A 24,213-nucleotide genomic window follows, 5' to 3' on the forward strand; every position below is an offset into this window, starting at 1 on the left:
TGTTTCCCCTCTTCAATCTTAGTCCTGGTGAAGTTATGCAAATGGACATTCTTATTTATCTCCTTTAGAACTGACATCAAACTGTCACGCATCGTAAGTGCTCAAATTAATCGGCTACACTGGCATTCTTTCAAAGCCAAATTTTATTCACAAACAAATAAAACACTAAGTAAGGAAATATACACACAAAGGAGGCAGTCAGTGTTAATGGGCAGGCAGTGGGTCACCAAAATGGAGAATGTGTCGAATCAAAAAGGAGTTTGTTTTCACCATGTCCAAATATCATCTGAGCTGAAAAATGTTGAATACATTTGCCAGCATAATGTAACAGTGAAGTCATTAAGGGCTGGCAAGACGAGGCCTCTTCTCGTTAACGTTTGTTTTGTTTAAGTAAAATGTACATTATTCACATTATTTACACCCAAAACGTTCTAAAGAGCTTTTGACGTCAACAAGTGTACTTCAGTATCCAGGTCGAGGCCCTCATTTGACCTCCCAAAGCTGCTTGATTTCCTTCAGCCCGTGCGCCGTTGTGACGTGTAGAATATGGTCCAAGGCGTTTATTTGGCTCAGCATCTTCACCACTTCTTTAATAAACTCCCTGTCAGAAGAAATGTACACACACAACACTTTAAAATAAATACGCAGCGTTGTTTTTAGATGCATTTTGTCTCCGTTTTTGTGCACGTACTTGGCAGCGCGCCGCTCCACGTCCGAAACCCCCAAACTGCTGCGGTAGTACGTGTTGGCCAAGTGGGCGAGGTAACGGGACAAGGGCTCGAGCTGAGGCAACGTCTGCTGGCCCTTCAACGTCCCAAACCACTGTCTGGGCAACAGCTCAAGCACCTGAGGCAAACATTGAGAACAGACACGACTTGATATGCTACCTTAAATTACCTGTTCTTGTTCAAAGGTGGTTATGCAACAACAAAACAAAAACCAGTGCAACTCTGCAAAGACACAACGTACTCAAAGGTACAGGAACATTCTGGTTTTGGGAGCATGTACCGACAAGTAGTTGTAGAGTGCTTAATGCGTGAATTTTCAAGGATATTTGACCTTAAGCTACGCGGTTATGTAATCTTCCTTTAGGTTTAACCATCGAATCATCAAAACTAGCTTAATACGTGGCCGTTTACCTTCTGGCACTTCAGGATGTTGTCCTCTGTGGAGTCGGAGGTCTGCAGCGCGGACACGATGTACCGATTCAAAATGCTGTCCAGAGCCATGTCCTTCAGGGTCGAGGTTGACAAGACGCCCTCCCACTCTAGGATATTCCCCAAAAGCTGAGGAAAACAAGGAAAGAAGAGCCCAAAGTTAGTTAGTATGTCTGTCGTTTCAAATGAAGCCGTGTAAGTGCGATTCCCATACTTTGATGCATGACCAGAACTGCCTCTGGTAAAACAGATATGGGCTGCCATTCTTGTTGTCCATTACGCTAAAACCACACACAACGAACAAGCAAAAGTGAGACTGCGTCCATACACGATTATAATGATTATTTATGTATTTATTTGTCTTACTTTTTGGGGTACAAAGGTAAAAGGAGATCTTCGTCGATGGATCTCCGGTTACGTAAAACGACTGCTTTTAACAGCTCCTGCACAGAGGTGAAAATGATTAGGTCGGATTCATAATGAGACAAAAACCTCTACAACGTACGGGACGTTACCTGAGTGAATTTGTTCTCCCCGTGCAGGACGGTGGGGTACTCTGCCATCAGCCTGCGGATAAAGCTGACCAGTCTTGCAGTCTGACTACTGGACATAGGATCCCACGCCTGCTCCACCAACACTGGCAAAGGCAAGACACGGCAAATGTAAAACAAAAATAACATGAGGGTTTAGCGATGACTCTGGAACTTGGAAGTGGCAGCTACCTGTGAGTTTGGCGAGGATGACCTTCTCTACGATGGCGGGCAGCAGACTGATGTCCGCGTCTCCCTTTGTTAACACGCTGTGCTCCTCGAAGCCGTAAAATAAAAGCGACTCGAACCAGAGCATGTACTCAAAGTTTGCGCACTCGGCCTGGAACATCAGAAAAAAACAACAGACGCTTATTGATTGACGCAAAGCGAACAGGTACGTCGGTTGACACCATTGGATCTACCTCAAGCGGGTTCCATGTAACGAGTTGCAGGCGAACTAAAGGACCGAACAGCTTGGGCAGACAGAGGCCTATGTAAGCCTCTCGGTAGCAGTCGGCGTACACCATTCTCCACACTTCGAAACGGGATTTAATAAAGTCTAAAGAATGAAAGTCTTCCAACGCGTCTTCAAAGATCTTCTTGCAGTCTTTGTTAATTCGATCTACGGGAGCGTAAAGTTAGTCAAAGAGGGTCTGTATTTGTGCTTGAATGAACAAAAACACAATGATGTTGCGGTACCTTTCTCCATGTTGAAGCTGGTGATGTCAGTGGTGGTCTCCTCGTCGTCAGAAGACAATCCTTCTTTGTGCTCGGCTCGCTTCCCGTTCTGCTCCCTCGCCTGTCGCCGCCGAGTCCTGCCCAAAATCATTCTATATTTCCCTATATCATGACTAGAATGACTCGGTGAACAGCTGGTTGTAAGTCCTCGTACCTTCGCGCCTCTCTTTCTGCGATCCTCCTCTGACGGCTGTGCTCTTGCAGGACAGCGCGATCCCGGCCTAGATTAGGAGCCACGACAGCCTTACCTGAAACAAACAGGGCCTATGTGAGGACAAACTCAGGGCTGAAACACATTACTATTTTGCTAGTCGATTCATCTAGCAATTATTCTTTTGATTAATCGATCAGTTGTTTGGATCTCAAAAGGCTTAAGACCACATTTGACCCAGACTTGACCCAGATTCCGCTTGAGGACATCTGGGCAGATCAATCGTATCAACTCAGCTACGTTCATTAGTAAACACTTAACATGTTTTCGATCATAATTCTTACTTTGCGTCATAAAACTTCCTCTCTCTGCACATGGCATGTCTCGCATCATTTATAGACTAGATAAAGATAAGTTGATTACTGAAAAAAAGTTGACATTTACCTCAGTAATTGATAAGTTGTAATTTATAAAGGATCTTTTGTATATATTTTTTTTCTATTTAACAGATTCAAATGTATTTTAAATGAATAGAAAAGTGATACTACTGATAAAAACATTCAGGAAAAAAACATTTGTTTAAGTGCAAATCCTTTTTGTCACTTACCTGTCTTCATTTTCACATGCTACAGAGTCAAAGCCACAATGACAAATGACTATTATATTTATGTCATCTTTACTTAGCGGCTCAGTGCCACCAGAGCCGATTTACAATCATCCTGTGACTGTAACACTCCTGCAGACAGGGAGTAGCCCCAACAATGCACTTTTCATATGCTCAACACCCACTGAATGACAAGCAGGGTTGTAGTTCAAGCCCAAACACACTAGAACGGTAAACATGACGGGGAAATGGAAAGGATAGACCAAGACTCGCTCACACACACAGAACCAACAAGGCTGTTCAAATAAATCTTAAAAACCTTCAAGATGGACTGACTTGAAAGGCTTGCAAACTCCGCCGATTCATCTTTAATATCATCCTGTCTTCTCTGGATAAGTCGAGATGCCCGTTGCCTTAGTAACTGGTGCATGGCAGCCTCCAGCTCCAGAACGGCCGGTATCTGAAAGATATGATGCGTTCTGTGATATCAGGCCCAAACAACAGTGGGGCTCCCAAGCACTACCGCTGCTGCGCTGGCGGGACAGAAGCATGTCACACAATAAAAGAGCTGGAAATCACAGTCCTGTCAAACTACTGTCATTTACAAGTGATATGCATTTAGAATAATATAAAGCCAACACAATGACACTTACAAGGACCTCGCCTCATTAGCAAAGCACTGGTACAACTTTGTTTTAACACATATCATGCATTTTTAATGCTGCATTTCTGCTAGTACTAATATGCTTTCCCATATTAGTTCTGTATTCTGTATAAACTCTTTAATTATGCTGTGAGGATAAAGGAGGTGTTAGCATGGTAGAACTACAAGCAGAGGGTCTCCCTTGGTCCATTGTTGCTGCAGTAGGATTAAGAAGTAAAGAATTAAATGTGTGTTGCCCTCAACCACTGCTGATAACAGCGTGAAATGTATTATTCATTTCATGCCATAGTCTTTTTAGGTATTTTAATAAATGTTAGGACATTAAACACATTAGCACGTGGGTAGCACTAGCATCTAGAAACAGATCACATTATACATAACTGACACCTTGAAAGAACACAGCACAGTTTCTCCCTTACCTTTTCACTGAAACACTCAAGCAAGTCTCGAACATACCCTCGCATCTCTTGCAAGAATTTATATTGATCTGCTTTGTCATTTGAAGTGTCCTCCATCTCATGAATGGCGCTCTCAGAAGAAGACAGGTCCTCCTTGATTTGTTTGTAGCGGCTCAGGTTTCCTTCATGGCCTGCGCGCATTTGGCAGAGCCTACAGACAGAGCACACAGGGAGAAGGAAGAAGAACTTGTGACAAGGTTTGTTACAGTCATCAACCATGTCAGATAGAAGCACATCGTTTACATGGCAATGAAATCCTCATGACTACAAAGTACAGCACTTATGGGAGCTGTTTAAAAACTAAAACACACTAATACTTCATAACTCCTCAGTGTCACAGCTGCTATGAATCTGTCTCTTAGATCTGCAAAGAGTTATGTTGTGTCTTGGACTGACAGTGGGCGCTGCTGCAGCCTTTTACTGGACCTACCTCTCCCGCAGGCGTTTCTTTACCATATCAATGGATACAGGAGTATTGGCACTTGGCATCCCATAGTGCATGGTGCCATTATCAGTCCTGATAAGAGCTTTCCCAGGCAGAGCCAGCTGCGGGGTCGCAGTGCTGTATGTAAAGGGCATGTTGTAGGATGCACCAAAGGGCTGGCTTTCATATCCGCTCTGGTAATACACTGTGCTGTCCTCTGGTGGAGCTGTTTGAACCTAAGAACAATACAAAAAGAGATTAGAAAAAGGTGAAATACCACTTCACTAAAGCATTGTACAGGGGCTTGTCTCACCAGGCCTACCTGTGGTATGCTGATTCCTTTCCTGATCTGTTCTTGCTCCCAGCGGCTGACCTCTTCATCCTGACCTGCATTCAGCGCTTCATCATCGCTGCCTTCAATTCCTGCAACATCATAGTATAGTGTATAGTATTTTGTTTAATTGGGCTTGTAGCAATTAGTATCGTACCAATCTCTTCAGCGATTTTTTGACGTTGGGTTTTATTCTTTACTCCAGTGAAGCGAATCCTCTTCTCATCATCATCATCGTCGCTGACTTGGTCCTCCTCGCGTACTAATCGCTTGGAAACTTCTGGCTCTGCCGGGGGCGCCTCGACACCTTGTTCTCGAGCCAGTTGACGACGCTTTCTTGCAGCGTGAATAAAAGCAGCATCAGGTATCTCCCCTAGGTGAAAAAGAACACGTAAAGACGCTGTACTACTTCATGTTCCAGATGTTTTGCATGTAATCAAGTCAAATCTGTTGTGCCCCAGTCCAAATGTATTGTAAAAGCATCTATTTGGGTGCAAATGAGAGCACAGCGCTTTCTCTGCATCTAACTATACAGCGTTTTATTCTCCAAAAAGCAGGAAGTGTGCCGTTAGCATGTTAATATTTGTTAGCTTTACTCGGGAGGGCAAAACGTATAACCTCATCGCGATGAATATTTAGGATGCTGGGAATGCATTAGGTAAGTGAGCGATACACATGGACATGAAATACAGTGGTTAGCGGCGTACCTGGCTTCAGTGTGCTCAGAGTAGATGGTGTATTGAATGATCCGGTAGTGCTGTTTCTTGGCACACTCTTCACATTCTCTGCATCATCAGCACTGTCCACCTCCATCTCCTCTTCGCCGTGGTCACTCTCAGGGCGGCTGGAAACCTCCTCTTTGATAACGGCCACAGGATGAGCTTCTGAAAAGGTTGTGTAATATAGGAATGAGTCATTGTTTTGGCAACATCAACAATGCATAGAAAGAGAAATGACATACCAGATTTATTCTCATGTTTCACAGGAACCGTTTTCTGCAGATCTTCCTTGTATTCCCTTTTAAGCTGCTTAACAATTTTCTTGCTGTGAGTGGATTTCTTAACTCTGAACACCTCAGATCCTTCTGTTTGCACACAAAGGAAGCAGAAAAAACAAAACAAGTGGTGAGACATATTTTCTTCCAAGTTTATACCTTTCAATGACTGAACTGCACAATTTATTGAATTTGGATTGTAATTACACTTTATTTAATGCAATTATAAATTATGCAATTATATTGTAGGTAATTGGATTCAACAAGATATCAAAGTGTTTTAGGGAGAGGACTTTTAGGTAAAGGAGTTTAGTTTAGTTTGCAGTTCATTTTCACCTTTGATGTCCTTACGTAGGCTTGTACCAAAATAAATTACTATGAGATTTATCGGCCGGCAGACAAACATTTTGAATATCGACCATCGGCTGTGATTTTGTCATCAAGGACGATTTTTTTTCTCATCAGGCACTACTTGGACAGCTAAAACCGGGAAGGAACCATGGAAGGACCTCTTCACGCTCGGCTCCTGCACAGCGCAGCAGAGTGGCCGAGGTGCAGGAGAAGGCTGGACCGATGTACAGGTTTTGGTGAACAAACTAAATTTTACTCTAAGCCAAATTTAAAATGTGGATTTAACCAATACAAGTCATTGTAAAACAAAAGTAATGTCTCATCACAATAATACTAGTGGCACTGATTTGTTAAAAGTAAGTAAGTAAGTAAAAGAAATATTCCCCGGTACAACGGGTGATGTACACACTGATAAGAAGGGCCTTCTTTATAATCTATAATCTACTGGCCGTTATCTGTGTTGCAACATTCAAATTTCCCCATTGTGGGACAAATAAAGGTTATCTCATCTGTAAATGTAAAGATGAGAAACCGCTTACTTACTCTGAAATGAATCACTTCTTTGCGGCACAATAATCCACAGATTTCTCCACTGTGCAGTGTGCAGTGTGCTCAGTGTTCATTTCATAGAGGAAACTGACTGTTACATAGAGCGTTCCACTCGTTTCTCCCAGTGACCTGCAGTCAAGGCAGTGATTGACCACAAAACATTTAAAATGACCGCGTGTCACAAATATATATTTAAATTGGTCCGAAATATATTCAAATAAGGCTAAGAAGCAGAGCGAAGAGGAGCTTCTTTTAAAAAAAGGTCTGCATATGTGCTGTGAGGCCCACACAGCCTCAAACCCATGGATCTGTGATCAAACCACACTCAAGAATCCAGGATGTTTGCAGGTTTTGCCCTGAGCATGTGCAGAGAAGAGGAGAAGCAACAGCAGCGCCAAGTTTAAACAAACTGACTTCAGTTTATTTTAAAGACAAGTCTTTGTTTTTTAGATAAGGCTCTGTTGCACATGTATGTTAGCTGCTAGTGCTACACAGTAAACCAAAAACATACCATTACCCCAATTCACAGAGGCAATAATCAATAACGCAACAAACTAAATATATTGTAGTATCACTGAGGTCCTTTATCTCAGAGAAATGTACAATTGTTTTTATTTATCATTTTTCTTTTCCTGTTCAAACTAAATCTTAGTCTCATCTTTGATTCGTTTTAATTACAGTGTGTTATTATACACACACACACACACACATACATACATACACATATATGTGTGTATATATATACATATATACACACATATACATACATGTGTGTATATATATACATATATACACACATATACATACATGTATGTATATATATACATATATACATACATGTATGCATGTATGTATGTATGCATGTATGTATGTATGCATGTATGTATGCATGTATGTATGCATGTATGTATGCATGTATGTATGTATGTATGTATGTATGTATGTATGTATGTATGTATGTATGTATGTATGTATGTATGTATGTATGTATGTATGTATGTATGTATGTATATATATATATATATATATATATATATATATATATATATATATATATATATATATATATATATATATATATATATATATATATACACATATATATATATACACATATATATATATACACACATACATATATATATATATACATATATATATACACATATATACATGTTTATTCTATGCACCACGAGTCCGCACTAAAGATCAATCCAAACGTAACAATAATATCAATATTACAGCACTTAATTCCCAATAGTGCAGCCCTGGTTACTCCGGGATTTGTGAGTTTACCGAATGTCTCTCGTCATCTCAAGTGCAACAGTCCTGTCAAAATAAAGACTTCGGCACAGACAAAAACCCACAATATGAATAATTTGCACATCTAATCGCAATAACAACTAGTAAAATTGCCATCAGACATCTCCCCACAGTCGTGCCATTAACAGCCACATCCTGCTGTAGCACAATCGAGCTAACATGCTAATGAGCCCCAGACACTGACAAACCTTCTTCATCTTCAAAACTCAGCACGCTGACAGCCGTGGGCCCTTGACTGGGAGCCAGGTCTTTATTCTTCTTTTCCTTCTTCACGGGTTTGCTGATGTTATTGAAGAGAAAGCCGTTGGTGTGGCTGATCTCCGCGGCGCTGGACGTGCCCATGAACGGGATCTCCGCCACAGGCCCGAACATGGTCGGCGCTAGCAGCGGGTGGTCCTTACGGTCCTCCATATCCTCGTCGTCAGACTCATTTCTGCGCCGCAGGTTGGCTCGTTTCGCCCGCTTGAACATCTTTGCTCTGTGTATGTCGCAGCAGTGTGTCTGCTCTGTTCAGTTCTGGGTTATTGTTATTAGCCCAAAATTAAATGATCCTCTTTTAACCGCTCCGCCATTTTCTTCTGCCTTCCGGTTTCTTCGCTTCAATTAAGAGATGAGTCCAAGGCCACCGCGGCGGAACACTGCCACCACGTGGTTATAGATCGTAATGCAAGGATGCGGAGTCTTAAAGGGGACATGTTATGTTTTTATTTTTTTATTTCAAAAATCTAAATTGCATTTCATCTTCTTCATTAAGCAGCATCACAACTGTGGATGTTAATTCATATAAATATTCAGCTTTTCAGTAAATCATTCAATTATACATTAAATTACTTTTAAAGAGTTATATGTGGACATCAATTAATTATTGAAAGCAATACAATGTTGGTTTACTTTTATCTACATTTATGTGTATAAAATGTCCTAATGAGTATGAAATTATTTCACTGATATTCAGTATTTTTTATCATGCTAAAGATTCCAATTTCAATGCTATTTTAATTTAGGTTGGATATATTAGTATGTACTATAATCCAACCATATGTAAAATAATAATAATAATAATAATAATAATAATAATAATAATAATAATAATAATAATAATAATAATTCTAATACTCTGCCATTGTCATCCCATAAATGGACTACAGCCCATATACCTTTATCCAACCAGTCTTTATAGTCTTTAACAGATATTAATATTTAGTAGAAAAAGCTTCAGTTGTAGTCATCTGGACTCAGTTAGAAAAAAATAGACGTTTCGACTCTCATCCAAGAGTCATTGTCAATAACAGAATTTAGGTCGGGAACTCCGATATTTATACTCTTCTGTGGTAGGACCAGCCCATTGGGAGGAGCCTTCCTGGAGTAGAAAGAGTTGTTTGTTTCAACAGAAACTCCCCCCTTGTATCTACCGAGCCTATTCAGAATCTTAATGGGCTATTAGAAACCTCTTTGTCTTTGTGAGGCCCTGGCTCAACCACCCTGAGTACCTGATTAGCATCTACATGGCCTGGTCCTCTACCTTTCCAGGGGTTCAGTATACCATTATAAATAACAGGAAGATTGAATCTGAGCCCTCCATTTCTGTTTAAAGAAGGTCTTTCTTTTTTAACAAAAATAGCTTCCTTGACTCCTCTTTCAAACCATCTTTTCTCCCTGCTTAAAACCTTCACATCACCGTCTTCAAACGAGTGATTAGAGGCTTCAAGATGGAGATGCACGGCACTCTGATGTCCTGAACTTGTATTTCTTCTGTGCTGATGGAGGCTCTTGTGTAGAGGCTGTTTAGTCTCACCTATGTACCGTTCTTTACAGCTTTCTTCACTGCATTGGATCGAATAAACTACATTGCTCTGTTTTTGAGTCGGCAACTTGTCCTTAGGGTGAACCAGTTTTTGTCTTAAAGTGTTTCCTGGTTTAAAATAAACAGGGACTTCGTGTTGTCTAAAAATTCTCTGCAGTTTTTCCGACAGGCCAGACACATAAGGGATAGAAACACCCTTCCTTCCCTGTTCAGTTTCCCTTTTGTCCTACTTCTTGGTTCTCTTCACTCTGTTGAGAGCCCAAGCGGGGTAACCACAGGCTGAGAGGGCATTTCGGACATGTTTTTCCTCTTTCTTCTTGCCCTCTGAGCTGGTGGGCACACCTTGAGCTCTGTGTTGTAAGGTTCTGATCACACCCAGCTTGTGCTGTAGTGGGTGGTTGGAACCAAAGAGCAGATACTGGTCCGTGTGTGTAGGTTTCCTATATACTTCTATTTGGAGTTTCCCGTCCTCTCCTCTGATCGTGGAACAATCAAGAAAGGCCAAGCGATTCTCCTTAGCGTCTTCTCTTGTAAACCTGATATGTGGGTCCACAGCATTGATGTGATCAGAGAAGGTTTTCCACCTCTTGTTTCTTGATTGTTACAAAAGTGTCATCTCAGGCTCCGCCCCAAAACTGTGGCTTCGCTATGTCGATCAGCACAGAAGAAATACAAGTTCAGGACCACAGAGTGCCGTGCATCTCCATCTTGAAGCCTCTAATCACTCGTTTGAAGACGGTGATGTGAAGGTTTTAAGCAGGGAAAAAAGATGGTTTGAAAGAGGAGTCAAGGAAGCTATTTTTGTTAAAAAAGAAAGACCTTCTTTAAACAGGAATGGAGGGCTAAGATTCAATCTCCCTGGTATCTATAATGGAATACTGAACCCCTGGAAAGGTAGAGGACCAGGACCAGGGCATTTAGATGCTAATCAGGTACTCAGGGTGGTTGAGCCAGGGTCTCACAAAGACAAAGAGGTTTCTAATAGCCCATTAAGATTCTGAATAGGCTAGCTCGGTAGATACAAGGGGGAGTTTCTGTTGAAACAAACAACTCTTTCTACTTCAGGAAGGCTCCTCCCAATGGGCGGCTCTTACCACAGAACAGTATTAATATCGGAGTTCTCGACCTAAATTCTGTTATTGACAATGACTCTTGGATGAGAGTCGAAACGTCTATTTTTTTCTAACTGAGTCCAGATGACTACAACTGAAGCTTTTTCTACTATGGAACACGCCTGGACGAATGAGGGATTACACCGATATTAATATTTGTTTTTCCACAATGTTACACTCTGTGGAGTAAGATTATGTTTATGTATCATTCACCAATAAAGTATTTCCTTCATATGATAATATGATGATTTAATGGGTAGTTGGAGGTGATCAAAATCACATTTAAGTTAAAAGTCTATCCCCAACATTTAAGGCAAAGTCAACTTTAACAAGCTTCTAACCATGTTACAGTAGTGTCCCCTTGTCATTACTTTACTCAAAGTTGTACTATACCTTTATTGTTTCTTGCAATCATGTTGTATTGTCCTTTTCACCTACCCCCTATCCCTGCCCACATCCTTGTAGATTAGATGAGGGCTCCGAGTGATACATGTAATTTTAGGTTTTATAATGTCATGTCGGCAAAATAAAAACATGAAAATCTGCTCCTTGTTACGGTAAAATGTCGGAGCTTGTCAGTTATGCAGCTTTGAACAGGAAGTAAAAAAAGAAAAACAACTTAATACCTTGAATGTCATTTAAAATTCTCAACATAATGCTTTTGTCAGTTGTAGACTTACTCATAACCAAAATGTGTTCTCAACTAAGAGTAGGCTTCTGTTATAATATTTTCAAACAAATAATTACTCAGGAAGGACTACTCCAAAAAGTATAAATCTACTGTTTCCTTCTTTACTCAAGTAAATGTAACCGAGTAACCTTCTACCCACCCACCACCTTCCCTATTGTTCCTTACTGGCCTATGTTTGTGTAAAAAGTATAGTATATAGATGATAAAAAAGTTAATAAAATGTATTGATATTTATGTATTGATTTAATGACTTAGGCCTAGTATTTATTCTTTCAGGTCTAAATATTACAGATATCCTATAGCAGCACAAAAACTACATTTGAATCTTCAGGTAATGACTGTGGATGCTTAAAGTTGATTATGTTTTTTTATTAAATGCCAACCATGCGAGTTACGCTGGGTCGTTTCAGAACCAGATGAGAGTGTATCTGGAGCTGTAGTGCAGCCTGTATAGAACACAGGCTGATGTGGTATGACTAATTAAAATCATGATGACCCACTGCCATTAATCAGACTATTTTAATGTCTTGCACCGCAGTCATTGATCTTGTCTCGTTATGAAGGATAGATGGACAGACATCCAGTGCTAACAGACCAAATAACCTTAATAAACTCAGTGTGACTCAAAAGAAAGACTGTTTCGATTCTTATTGGCTGTAAAATAGCCTATTTTTATCAGAAGAAAATTCAATATGAGAGAAACATACTCATATGTGTAATTCAGTGCAATAGCTATATTCAATAGGCATTCAATAACTGGTCAAATAGAGGAGCCCTATTTTGGCATCTTGACTCTCCTCAGTCCAGTGAAATTCAACAATCTGCCACTAGGAGGCACCATTGCCATTCAAACAACAGCCGTGCCTTTATTTGCCTCCACGTGTGCTTTGCTTTACTCATGCTAATGAAATACACTGACATTTTCTGATCCGCTGAATGTACCTGAAACAAGCCAACATGAATATAGATGACATCAATAGTGCTATTTAAAGGTTCACAGGCATTAGCAAATCTCTCCTCTAACAGCCAATGCAAGTTTGAATGTTAACATTTAAAAAAGAAAAAGCAGTAACAGTCTATTATTATTCTAAAACTGTTTTGCACTCATTGACTGTATGTAAATCTATATAATTTATACAATATTACAGTTAAATACTGTTCATTTTGCATGGATTTTTCATGAAAATATCAGGTGATTGAAGCTTACAACTATGTGATTTAGGCTGGTTACAATTGAAATGCAGGCATGTATTGAAAATACCTATATAAACTAAATATAACTATTTATTATCCCAGTCATTCTTCATAAGGGGCTTGTTCGATGATATATTCAAGTCATCTTGTGTGTATAAGATGTTCTTCTCCAGTTGGAAAATGTGACCCAATCTTCAGTTTGGACCTCTGAGAACTCTGCCGGGACATGTTTTGAATAAATGCAGGCTACAATGTCAATTTTATTGTACACAAAAGCTGTATAGTCATTGCTATGTTTGTGTTGTGTATTTGCCCCAGCAACTTTCCTTTTTGACTTTGAAACAGTAACTTTTTTTTAGTTTACAATGCTAATTTCACACCTTCACAACACATTGAATACATTTTTTGGAGTTGTTTTCCCCTGCTGGGTTGCAGTGAAAAAGCATAACAGGAAGAAAGTTGTGTGTTACCGAGTGTCTCAAACTCTAGTGTCAGCAGTACCGGTAGCATCACCTTTCCTTTCCGCCTCTCGTTCTCACATCTCTCCGTCAGGGGAACTTCAAAGACTAATCATCCACAGTTCACTTTATAGCTGCACACAAAGTCACAAAACACTGCCAGAGGCCAACATACTGTACTTATGATAACCTAATAGTAATAGTAATAGTAATGTAATAGTAATGTAATAGTAATAGTCATCGCCATGTCTTCTGCCGGGGGTCTGAGTGCCAAAGATAAATTCATTCAATAAAGCTTTCTAAATGTGTTTTGTGTATGTGTCTCTCCAGGTTGAGATAGTAATAGTTATAGTAATAGTAAAGTATTATGTTGAATCTGCACTGCTGCAATCATGAGGCATGTATTCACTCTGCCTCTGTGTCCTGAACCAAACATAACAGAAATGTAAAATCTACACCAAATGAAAGAGCCACGTCTCAGATTTTTGGTCTTTTTATTCTATCTTTCAAGTGGTTTTTAAGGCTGTGTCAACCAAAATCTATAAATAAAATGAAGGTGATTATTTATGACGATTGTATTTTCTAGCTTCAGCATATATCATGATGTTTCGAGTCAGAGTGACCACATTGTTGTAATACAGTTGTCAAATTTACTATACTATTAGAAATATGTTCTTATTAATGCGCAAACGTGATTAAATAAATTGGGGGACATATCGTTTTACAAAGATGGGTTAACGATGTGACAACTTACCCCAAACCCCCCAGTGTACTTCTCTGGGGGTTTGACTTACTTTAATCTGATCAGTTTTACAGCTATAATTGCTTTTTTTTAAATTTGCAACTATGAAAAGGGTTTTTTTGTTGATATTTCAGGCAATCAAAGTTCAAAATACATGAGTAACTTAGTTCAAATTCAGGACAGAAATGCAGACCCTAAAAACACACAAATCTGCTCTTTTACTTTTGTGATCAAATGTTTGGTTTTTGAAGGAAAAAAACATAAACTTAAAAACTAACCCTATCTGCCAACACCACCCAACTACTATTTTTCTAAGTAGAGTCACTTAAAACACTTCTGCTGCCAACTACAACTACTATAATGTTTATGAAAATAGCTGAATTACCACCTATTTCTCACAGCCTTTTTTGAGTCATGGTACATTTTTGTTGTTGTTGTTGTAAAGATTCCGCGATCACTACTAAAATATTACCAAATCACACCTTCATGCTGTCCCTTCCATGGCGTCTGTTTATAAAAAAAGTGGTAATTGTGATCTTTTGCTTTCTTTTTATGATCAGAAGTTTGCTCAGGCGACTACAACTGCTGCTGCTCCGAACACAACCACTACCATGCCACACGACCATTTAAAACTGCATTTGATCTGAAGTAGTAAATCTAGTAAATCTCTGCACTACTCAAGTTTACCCATTCAGCCGCACACTGTTTACTACTTAGCATATAACTTAAAGCCTGTCACCCGTCTCTCCTCTCGAGCCCGGCACTCCTCGCCTGCACCTGGTGAAGTGGAGGAAGCGGATATGATGCGCCTGATTAAAGTCAACACAATCTGAAAATTACAATGTTTAAACCCACTTTGAAGCTTCAGAACTGGTAAATAAATGATAGCTCCTTACACCTGCGGCCTAAACGCTTACATTTCCTGTCTTTGAGGTGTCTCGCTCCACCGCAGCAATAAAATAAAAACTGCAGGAGTTGAAAGGGAGGAAATGTTAAGAGAAGATGTGTCAGGTGCAGGGCATGACTTACACACAAGCTTCTCTTTCTATCTTTCTATGTGATGAAAAGTCCTTTAAAAAAACAACATACACGTTTTCTTGAGGTAATTCTGAATGTCGTTGCTCTTCTTCTCCTTGTAAATGCTTTGAACTGACTCGTTGCTGAAACTCCTCTAAATCTAATTAATCTAAGCTTTTTCATACCAAACTCTGAACTATTGTCCATGTTTACGTGAGTTAAAGGTGCACAGTGTCACTTTTATTTTTGTTTTTGTTATTGTTTACTGTTTCTGTTACTGTATTTAACTTAGGCTGCCCCAAATAAATTGTATGTTTGCTGTAACCCGACCCAACATTTTTCAAGTGGGTCGGTTGGTTGGTAAATTGTTATTTTTTTTACTTTGAAGGCAAAAAAAAAATATCCAAATTGTCGCCATTTTTGGGACTCGGAGTGACCACCAGGGGTCAGGCTTCAACAGTCAATGATGGAAAACAAGACTAAATCTGATATTTCAATCCTTTTGTATGGCATTATCCTTTATTTTGGTAGCGATGGCGAGCGGGGGAACATGGGCATCGCCATGTTTGTTGTGATGACGCTGCAGGTCAATTTAACTTGAAGCTGCACCATGACGCAGAACGGCATGAGCGGTGGCCAGTCCAGTGGCGCTGACAGATGCAGATCAACGTCTAAAAAGTCAATATGGGTTCCCTCCTACATGGTTTGTTCCATACAGATATATATGGAGGATCAAAAACGTAAGCCCATGTGCGATGCGTTATTCGTCCTTTGAGATTAAATATAAATTCACCAGGGCAATAAAATCATTCTACATTGCGTTTTTGAAAAGAACGGTCAGTGAGTCGGTGAAATATTAGTAAAATAAAATAATTTGGCGTAATTCTGACAAAATGCTGATATTTGTGTTTCAGTCGGCTAGTTTTATATCGGGTCGGTCGGGTTACGGCAAACACATGTTATTTTGCTCAGCCTTATCAGTCTCCGTGGAAACAAGCACCAATCCAAGTAACACCTTCAAAGTGGATTGAAAGGAGTGTAAGGACTTTAGAAGTACATGGCATCGCACCTACTATAACAGCCTACTTATTACTACACTTTTTCTGTCAACAGCCAATACTAATGCATTTGTGTATTTTTCTATGATCTCAATATACTTTTTCTTTACATATGCTTCTGTAAAAGTGCTCTCTAAATTCCAGATGATGTTTCACGACGAACAGCCTGTAGTTATTTGAAATGGCTTCACAGGAACATTAGGAATGATCATTAGTTATTATTTTCATTTATTAGTGACACTAAAAAGACCTTTGTTTGAATCCAGTTACTCTGACTTTATTTCCAAACCATCCAACATAAACTTCTCAATGGAGACAAGCAGAGGCGACACCATGTTACAGGTCAGATCTGTGGAGAGGCAAGCCTGGTCGTAAGAATGCATGAGATGGGAGATATATTAAAAAATAATAATGTAGTTCTTGTTCCTTGCGCAACATAGCCAAAATCAGAAGAATCCTGCCTAAAAGTGATGCCGAAAAACTTATCCATGCATTTGTAACGACTAGATTAGACTACTGTAACTCCCTGCTCGCAGCATGTCCTAAAAGCTCCATTAAAAAGCTTTCAACTGGTTCAAAATGCAGCAGCAAGATTACTAACAGGAACAAAAAGAAGAGAGCACATTATGCCAGTGCTGAAGTCTCTTCACTGGCTTCTACTCCTGACCTACAAAGCCATAAATGACACGGCGCCATCCTACCTCAAAGATACTATTGTACCATATCATCCAAACAGAGCTCTTCGCTCTCAGAATGCCGGCCTTCTGGTGGTCCCAAGAGTCTCTAAAAGTACTGTAGGAGGTAGAGCGTTTAGCTACCAAGCGCCTGTGTTATGGAATCAGCTCCCGACCCATGTTAAATATGCTGACACAGTCTCTTCATTTAAGTCCAGGCTTAAAACGTTCCTCTTTGAAATCGCTTATGGTCAGACCAGTTAGGAACAGAAATATAAACCCACAGCTCTAGCTATGCTGCCCTAGGAGCAACTGTGCTAGGGGAAGTATGGCAGCTTGAGCACTATCCTCTTCTGACTAATTATTCTATCAAAACAATATTTATTTCTTAATTCCACTTGCAAACTGTTCACCGCCTTCTTTTTCTTTCTCTCACTCCTGAGGACCTGTGGACCCAGATGCCCCTCTCCTGGTGAAGTGGTCCCTGCCCCGTGTGGACGGTCCCTCATCTGCCTGAAGAGTGGGTCCAGCTCGACTCAGACGGTCCCTCATCTGCCTGAAGAGTGGGTCCAGCTCGACTCAGTCGGTCCCTCATCTGCCTGAAGAGTGGGTCCAGCTCGACTCAGACGGTCCCTCATCTGCCTGAAGAGTGGGTCCAGCTCGACTCAGACGGTCCCTCATCTGCCTGAAGAGTGGGTCCAGTTCGCCTCAGTCGGTCCCTCATCTGCCTGAAGAGTGGGTCCAGCTCGACTCAGACGGTCCCTCATCTGCCTGAAGAGTGGGTCTAGCTCGACTCAGACGGTCCCTCATCTGCCTGAAGAGTGGGTCCAGTTCGCCTCAGTCGGTCCCTCATCTGCCTGAAGTGTGGGTCTAGCTCGACTCAGACGGTCCCTCATCTGCCTGAAGAGTGGGTCCAGTTCGCCTCAGTCGGTCCCTCATCTGCCTGAAGAGTGGCTCCAGCTCCAGTCTCCCTCGTGTCCGTCTGTGAGAGTCGGATCTCTCCATCACTGGAACTCCTCCAGGTTTCTATGCTTTTTTCCCAAAGAGGTTTTTTTTGTAGTTTTTCCTGGCCGAGAAGGAGAGTCTAAGGACAGAGGACCCTGGGACATCGTCCCTCGCCACCACAGACATTGTCTGACTCCATCGCCACCACAGACTTGATTCGGCCCTCAAAGGCGACTGTTGTTGTGATTTTGGGCCTTACAAAAATAAATTGATTTGATTTGATTTGTTTTGGAGAAATACATGGAATATTAGAATATTGAATGTATTTTCCATAAAACTTAAAATTACCTCAAAAAAATAGAGAAATGTATAAAGTGATCTTTCCCTTCACATTGTTAGAACCTCAACCACGACATATGGAGGCACATTTTAACACTCTCCAATCGTTACAATATCGCTAGACTATCATCATCATCATCATCATCATCATCATAATGTAATAAGAAAAAAACGCCATAGATATTGCTATGTTGTGGAACCTTCCAGGCAAATAGCTGTCCATGGAGACAAGTGGGTAGTCGACCCTCTAGGCCTGGGGTTCCCAAACTTTTAAGGCCAGGACTCTCAAAATAACAATGAAACCGACTCGGGACTCCTACAGCAAAATTTACAGATTTTTACCACTTAAAATTAGGTTAAATTGTAATTATGCAAGTTGTTTATTGTGTTATCTGAACCAGTTCCGTCAAAACATTATCTAAAATAAATCTTAAAATCCTATTGCGACCTCCAGCTCATACTTTGCGACCCCCACTTTGGGAATCACTGCTCTAGCCCAGAAAATAAGTTACACTGTTCACCTTTGACATTTTTCACAGAAGTACTTTGTTTTGTCTTTTCCTTCTCTTATGGGTCACTTCACGTTAGAGGAATAGACAGGAACAGTTACAGGAATAGAAAATAACATTTACTTAGTTCTTTGACTTGTTACTTGCGTGTAATGCACCAGCTTATCCTATTTTGTTATAACCTATATGTACGTCTGAGTGAAAAATGGCTCAGAAAAGTGCCTTTCTTACAAACTTTCTATGGGTGTAAGTTGCAGATTGAAAGTATATAGTATAGTAGTATAGTATATATATATGGGTCAGCTGTAAATGAGCTGTCCTTGTGCAGTCATTACTGAAGTACCTGTGAGCGATCCCCTCGTGTTCCCGTGGAGCGGCACATAGCACTGAACCCCGGGATGCGGTTGCCCCTAGCAACTCCCTGGTGGTTATCTTTATAAGTGATACTGTATGGAGCTGAATATGTACTTGGCCTACGCTGGGTATAAATAAAGATGAGAAAAAGTGCAAAGAACAATGGGAACTTTTCAAATCGTGACTATCCCCTGCTGAGTGATTGCTGCTGCTTACTGTTTTTCTAAAGACCGGCACTTTTAAAGGGGATACAGCATTCCAGTTGGCCTTAAGTAATTACCAATAAGTGGGAAAAGTTGCGGGTTTTTTGGTCCTTATATTTGTGTGCCCTCCCGCTGAGCCATTACACGGATTTCCAAACTGCAGTTCACACTCTTGACGGGGTGACACTAAGTAGAGACACCATTTATCCCAATATGTAATTATGATGAAATGAAAGTTCAGATGTGTGCGGTTCAGCGATGACAGAAGAGGAAACGTCCTGCCGGCTGAAGGAAACATATGCTGCCGAGAAATGAGAGAGAAGAGGGAGAAGTCGATACAAGGTCAAGCTGTTTTTGGAGAGACACTAATGAGGAGTGCAATGATTAATCACCACCTGAGTGTGCGAGGGCTGCGGCAGATATGTAAAATCTGACTTTTGCTTTGGAGCGCTTTTCCAAAATCAACTTTTACCTAATGCATTTTTCACATAGTTCATCTTGAGAGTGGGGCTGGCACATACAAATCAAGCCTGCACAACATGTTTTCATTTGGCAAAATCAGAAACATTTAGTGAAAAACGTATCCATGCATTTGTAACATCTAGATTAGACTAATGTAACTACTCGTGTAATAAAAGCTCTGTAAAAAGCTTTCTGCTGGTTCAAAATGCTACAGCATTACCAGTGCTATCAGGAACTAAAAGAGGACTTTTCGCCGATGCTCGAGTCCCTTCACTGGCTCCCTGTTGAGTTTAGAATCAAACTTAAAATACCCCTCCCTGACTTACAAAGCCAGAGCCCTTCGCTCTCAAAGCACAGTAGGAGGTAGAGTGTTTATGGCTGCCAAGCTGAATGGAAACTTAAGCATTATTCTCTGGGTCCTCCTACTTTCTCTATTAACAATACTCTATATTTAGTTCACCTGTAATCTGCCCCCCGCTGACCTGACTCGCCCTGTTTAGTCCCTGCTCCTATCAAGAAATGCATTATGCACATTCCTCTTTATCCCATAGTTTGGATCTTAAAATAATGTGCTTGTTTTAGTTGATACAGTTTTGTGACGAGCAAACCTGATCTGAAGTGTTGCTAACCCAACCCTGAAAAAATCACTCACGATTTAAAGCATTGTGTAATATTTGCACAGGGATCAGTCTGGGTTTCATTTTCTGTCAAAACTAATAAAAAAAAACTTTCCCAGCAACTAAAATCTTGTAAATCCATTTTAAATTTGTATACACTGTAAGAGCCACCGTCAAACGCTCAAGAGTCTATGAAGTATATCAGTGAGAAGCATCAACCTCCTCCATCTCATTTCATATCTGTGCATTACAAAACTCCAAATGCCAGCCTGCATAGGGCCTGGGTGGAATATAAACTTTTACATTAAGATCGTCTCAGAAAATATTTAGCTTTCCCAAGCACTTTATCTTTAACCAACAGCAAGGACAAACAATTCAATATCAGACACATGTATATTTATGGGTGGTTTGTAACGTACGTTCAAATAACAATCACTAAGCATTATCATATCGGAGTGCCTCAGATCTCTTCTTCCTTTGCCTACTATAGTAATCAATTTTTTCAATCCAATTCTGCACACAGAGGTCTAATCTAAGATATGTCAATGTAATCCCTCATTTTTCTATGAGTAGTGCATGAGTGAAAGGTTTCAAACATGGTCATCCGGACACTGTTTTGGATTTTACTGATCATTTCAAGATATTTCCACATCCATTCAAAAGTCATTTTCAGTTTGCTTGAATTTACAATTTGCTGTGCATTTTCATTTAAAAGCCACAAATCACATGTTTGGAGACAGTGAGGTCAAATAGAAGGGTGGTCCTAGATACAACCTCCCCTCAGTCTACAATAGCCTCATAAGGACTTGGCAGCAATCAAACCTGTCAAATGCAAATGGAGGTACATGACGGCTCTGAGCGTGAGATAGGCTCAAGACTCAAGCTGAATAAGTGTAACTGTCAGATTTGTAAACCAGGGCAGTGCAAATTTCAGTTATAACTCCGCCCCCTTTGGGCTGGACCAATCTGAGCTCAGAGAATAAATGCTGCAGCTCAAAGCATCAAATTGAAAATGGCTTTCAGATGATGAAATGTCCAAAACCTTTGCTACTATAAACTAAGACATGACCAAATGTATATCCTGTCATTTACCAAACCTGTTTGTGGCCTGGTCTGAAAGTAAAAGTCTAAAAGTTGAATGAGCATTATTTGTCTCTCTGCTGGTCCAGCCCCCATGCAGGTGCGAAAGCTGCCCTCCAGCCTGCTCTCCCCTGTCGCCCCGCTCCCCTGTAGACTGACCCAGGAGAGGAGGACCCAGATGCCCCACACGAGCTCCTCACGGCCCGTTTGAAGATGAGAGAGCAGCGCTGAGGAGGGGAGGAGAGATAAAACTGTGCTTGTTGTCTTTGAACTGCTAATCACTGTATTTAAAGCTGACCTCTCTTCCGCTCGGCCCGTTTAAAGTGGGCTCATTAAAATATGTATCAGAGACAGGATCCAGATGGGAGTTCACCGGGATCCCAGATAGGATTTAGCAAAGGGATTGTGTTATAGCTGCTGTTAACAACCGCACTGATCCACAGATAATACTATTCACTGCGACAGATATGCCTTTTGCGTTTTATCATCTTTGTTTGGGCCATAGGTGAGAGGAATTTACTTTAGGAGTAAGGAGAAAGCACCCTGAAATACACATATATACATATTTTAAAGAATCTTCAACTTCATAATCCAATATCCCCAAAGGTAAGGTGTACTTTGTTTAGGAAAAGGTCATTAGGTTAAGGTTAAGGCTTTTTTTGGGGACCGGTCTTGGACTGAACTGTGTTGGGAGAAAAGATCACGCTTGCTTTGTGTGGAATATTAGACAGTATAGCAATAAACTGAGCTATCTCCTTGGAGACAAACGAGTGGGCCATGTGACAGGTCGAATCGGCAGTTTTTTGAGCTAATTCTGAGCCGTAAAAAAACTTATTTAGTGAAAAAAAGAATGGCTAAGTAAATGTGATGCCATATTACATAACATTACAGGCAAAGCATATGATATATCCATGGAGACAAGCATATGGCCGACCCCCCACCACAATAGTGACCTTAATATATTGAATTCCGATATATCCCTCATAATTAAAGATATACATTATTCGATTGCATTTGTAAGTCAATGGTCACGCCAAAAGACATTTATATGATTCACGTCAGGCCAGTACAAGCTATGAAAGAATGAACGTTCAAGTGTAGACGTCTTTTCTATTTGAACAAGTTTGTACAGTTAAATGGTCAGTGCAGTGTGCAGAGTGATCCCTCTAATCTTGAGCCAGGGTCTTGATCACAATTGCCAGACTGAAGGCGTCACCTGTATTGAGCATGCATTTGTTCTCTTTGTAAAAGGAGTGGGTTTGAGTTGAGAAGGAAACCTGAAATAATAACTACTGTATATGCAAAGAACTAATGATGTGTTTCGACTTCAAAGCTAATTTATGAATTCTCTCTGGAGCAAACAGACACACTTAACCTGTCGGCGAGGAGACACTTTTTAATCAGAGCGTTGCAGGAAATACGTCTTCTACCTGAATGTTGTCGTAATTGTGGTACTGTTTAATCTTTGTGACACTAGTAAACTGAGTGATTGCTTGATCTGATTTGGAGGCAGCCCCTGTTTGAACAAAACGGCGGGTGGCTCCAGAGACCAGGGACACCGTATAATGAGACACAAAGGAGCAGGAGAGTGGGGCAGTGGCAGGAGATCAATCAATCAAGGCTCCTGTTGGGTTCTATTGACTGGGCTGTCCCACTGCGCTCCTGTGGTCAATGGGCTTTCAGGCATTTTGCATGGGTCGATGGCGGAGCGTGCCTGACTTAACACTCACCTCTACACCACTGTTGTATAGTGTGTAAAGTTTTATCTCTGCTTATTGACGGCTTTTTTTAACAAATGTTTATCATGAACTGAACGCTTGAAAACGACATTGAAAATAGACTATAAACAATATTCTTATAGTTTTAAAACTAATTTTTCTACATTAGCATGGATCAATGGCTATAAAATGAATGGATTTAAAATAAATACATATTTGACTTGGTGCAGTTATCAAATTGTGTGGGATGCAATTATTTAGAGAATAGAGTGACATTTGCAAAGAACAAAATATTCTGTCTTTTTAAAGAACCATCTTGTTGTACCACTACAAACATGTTCTGAAATGTATGATTCTTGTGTTAGTTTATCAGTCCATATTTCACTTTTCTGTGGTGTGCTCTAAACATAATCCTACTTGTTTCTCGCTCATATAATCACAATAAAATGTTATTAGTATAATTTTCCATCCTTACATATGTACAGAATTCATTGTGGTTTTCACTTTTTTGTTTGTCAGTTTGATTTGCGTTCAATGTCAATAATAAATCACTGAACCAAATCAAATAATAAAATTTAAGATAATTTGAGTGGCAAATAGCGCTGAAATCACATTGTGAAACATGTACATTTGGCACTAAATGTTTGACATACTTGATTGCTCCATAATCTGAGTACATTAGTGAGATAGCAGAGATCGCACACACTAATTGGATGTTTATAACGATGTCAAATTTGTTCCTACCACTAATAAAGTACTCTTTTTCTTTTTTTTTTGGCCTCAGTACATATTTCCATGAGTCCATCTCAGGTGGAAAACTTGTTTGAAATGTATACTGATATTTTGGCATTTCTGTTGGTCATCAATCATCTGAATACAGCGGTGCCATGCGAGCCCGCTGACGGCTCGGGCTGAAGTTTGATTGACAGCTGATGATTACCTGGACAGAGGGGCGGTTCTCC

At 40.3% G+C, this 24,213-nt stretch overlaps 1 protein-coding gene across 2 annotated transcripts; it reads right to left on the minus strand.

Annotated features, from left to right (window-relative positions):
- Nucleotides 1–117: 117 nt before the first annotated feature.
- Nucleotides 118–8,876, minus strand: paxbp1 (PAX3 and PAX7 binding protein 1). 2 transcript variants are annotated; one of them, XM_072446093.1, is made up of 18 exons: nucleotides 8,463–8,876; nucleotides 6,019–6,141; nucleotides 5,765–5,941; nucleotides 5,215–5,430; nucleotides 5,049–5,149; nucleotides 4,733–4,962; nucleotides 4,264–4,453; nucleotides 3,517–3,640; nucleotides 2,580–2,673; nucleotides 2,387–2,502; nucleotides 2,110–2,309; nucleotides 1,880–2,027; nucleotides 1,673–1,794; nucleotides 1,524–1,600; nucleotides 1,372–1,438; nucleotides 1,140–1,286; nucleotides 692–846; nucleotides 118–601 (listed from the first exon to the last, which is right to left on the minus strand). In XM_072446093.1, exons 1-18 carry the CDS (start codon nucleotides 8,743–8,745, stop codon nucleotides 484–486), a joined length of 2,688 nt encoding a protein of 895 aa, XP_072302194.1. In that variant the 5' UTR covers nucleotides 8,746–8,876; the 3' UTR covers nucleotides 118–483. The 2 variants fall into 2 exon arrangements, with proteins under 2 accessions (XP_072302194.1, XP_072302193.1); XM_072446092.1 differs by having other exon boundaries at nucleotides 5,040–5,149.
- Nucleotides 8,877–24,213: the final 15,337 nt, after the last annotated feature.

This window comes from Eucyclogobius newberryi, unplaced genomic scaffold (assembly GCF_026437365.1).
Source record: "Eucyclogobius newberryi isolate DKJ021-1_F unplaced genomic scaffold, fEucNew1.0.hap1 SCAF_15, whole genome shotgun sequence".
Lineage (NCBI taxonomy): Eukaryota > Metazoa > Chordata > Actinopteri > Gobiiformes > Gobiidae > Eucyclogobius > Eucyclogobius newberryi.

Excerpts from the sequence above, each read along its gene's own strand:
- paxbp1 (XM_072446092.1), bottom strand. The coding sequence starts at position 8,745 with ATGTTCAAGCGGGCGAAACGAGCCAACCTGCGGCGCAGAAATGAGTCT. Across the intron at positions 2,503-2,579 it reads GCAGAAAGAGAGGCGCGAAG|GACTCGGCGGCGACAGGCGA; the intron begins GTACGAGGACTT and ends GATTTTGGGCAG. Across the intron at positions 1,287-1,371 it reads AGTTCTGGTCATGCATCAAA|CTTTTGGGGAATATCCTAGA; the intron begins GTATGGGAATCG and ends TGTTTTCCTCAG.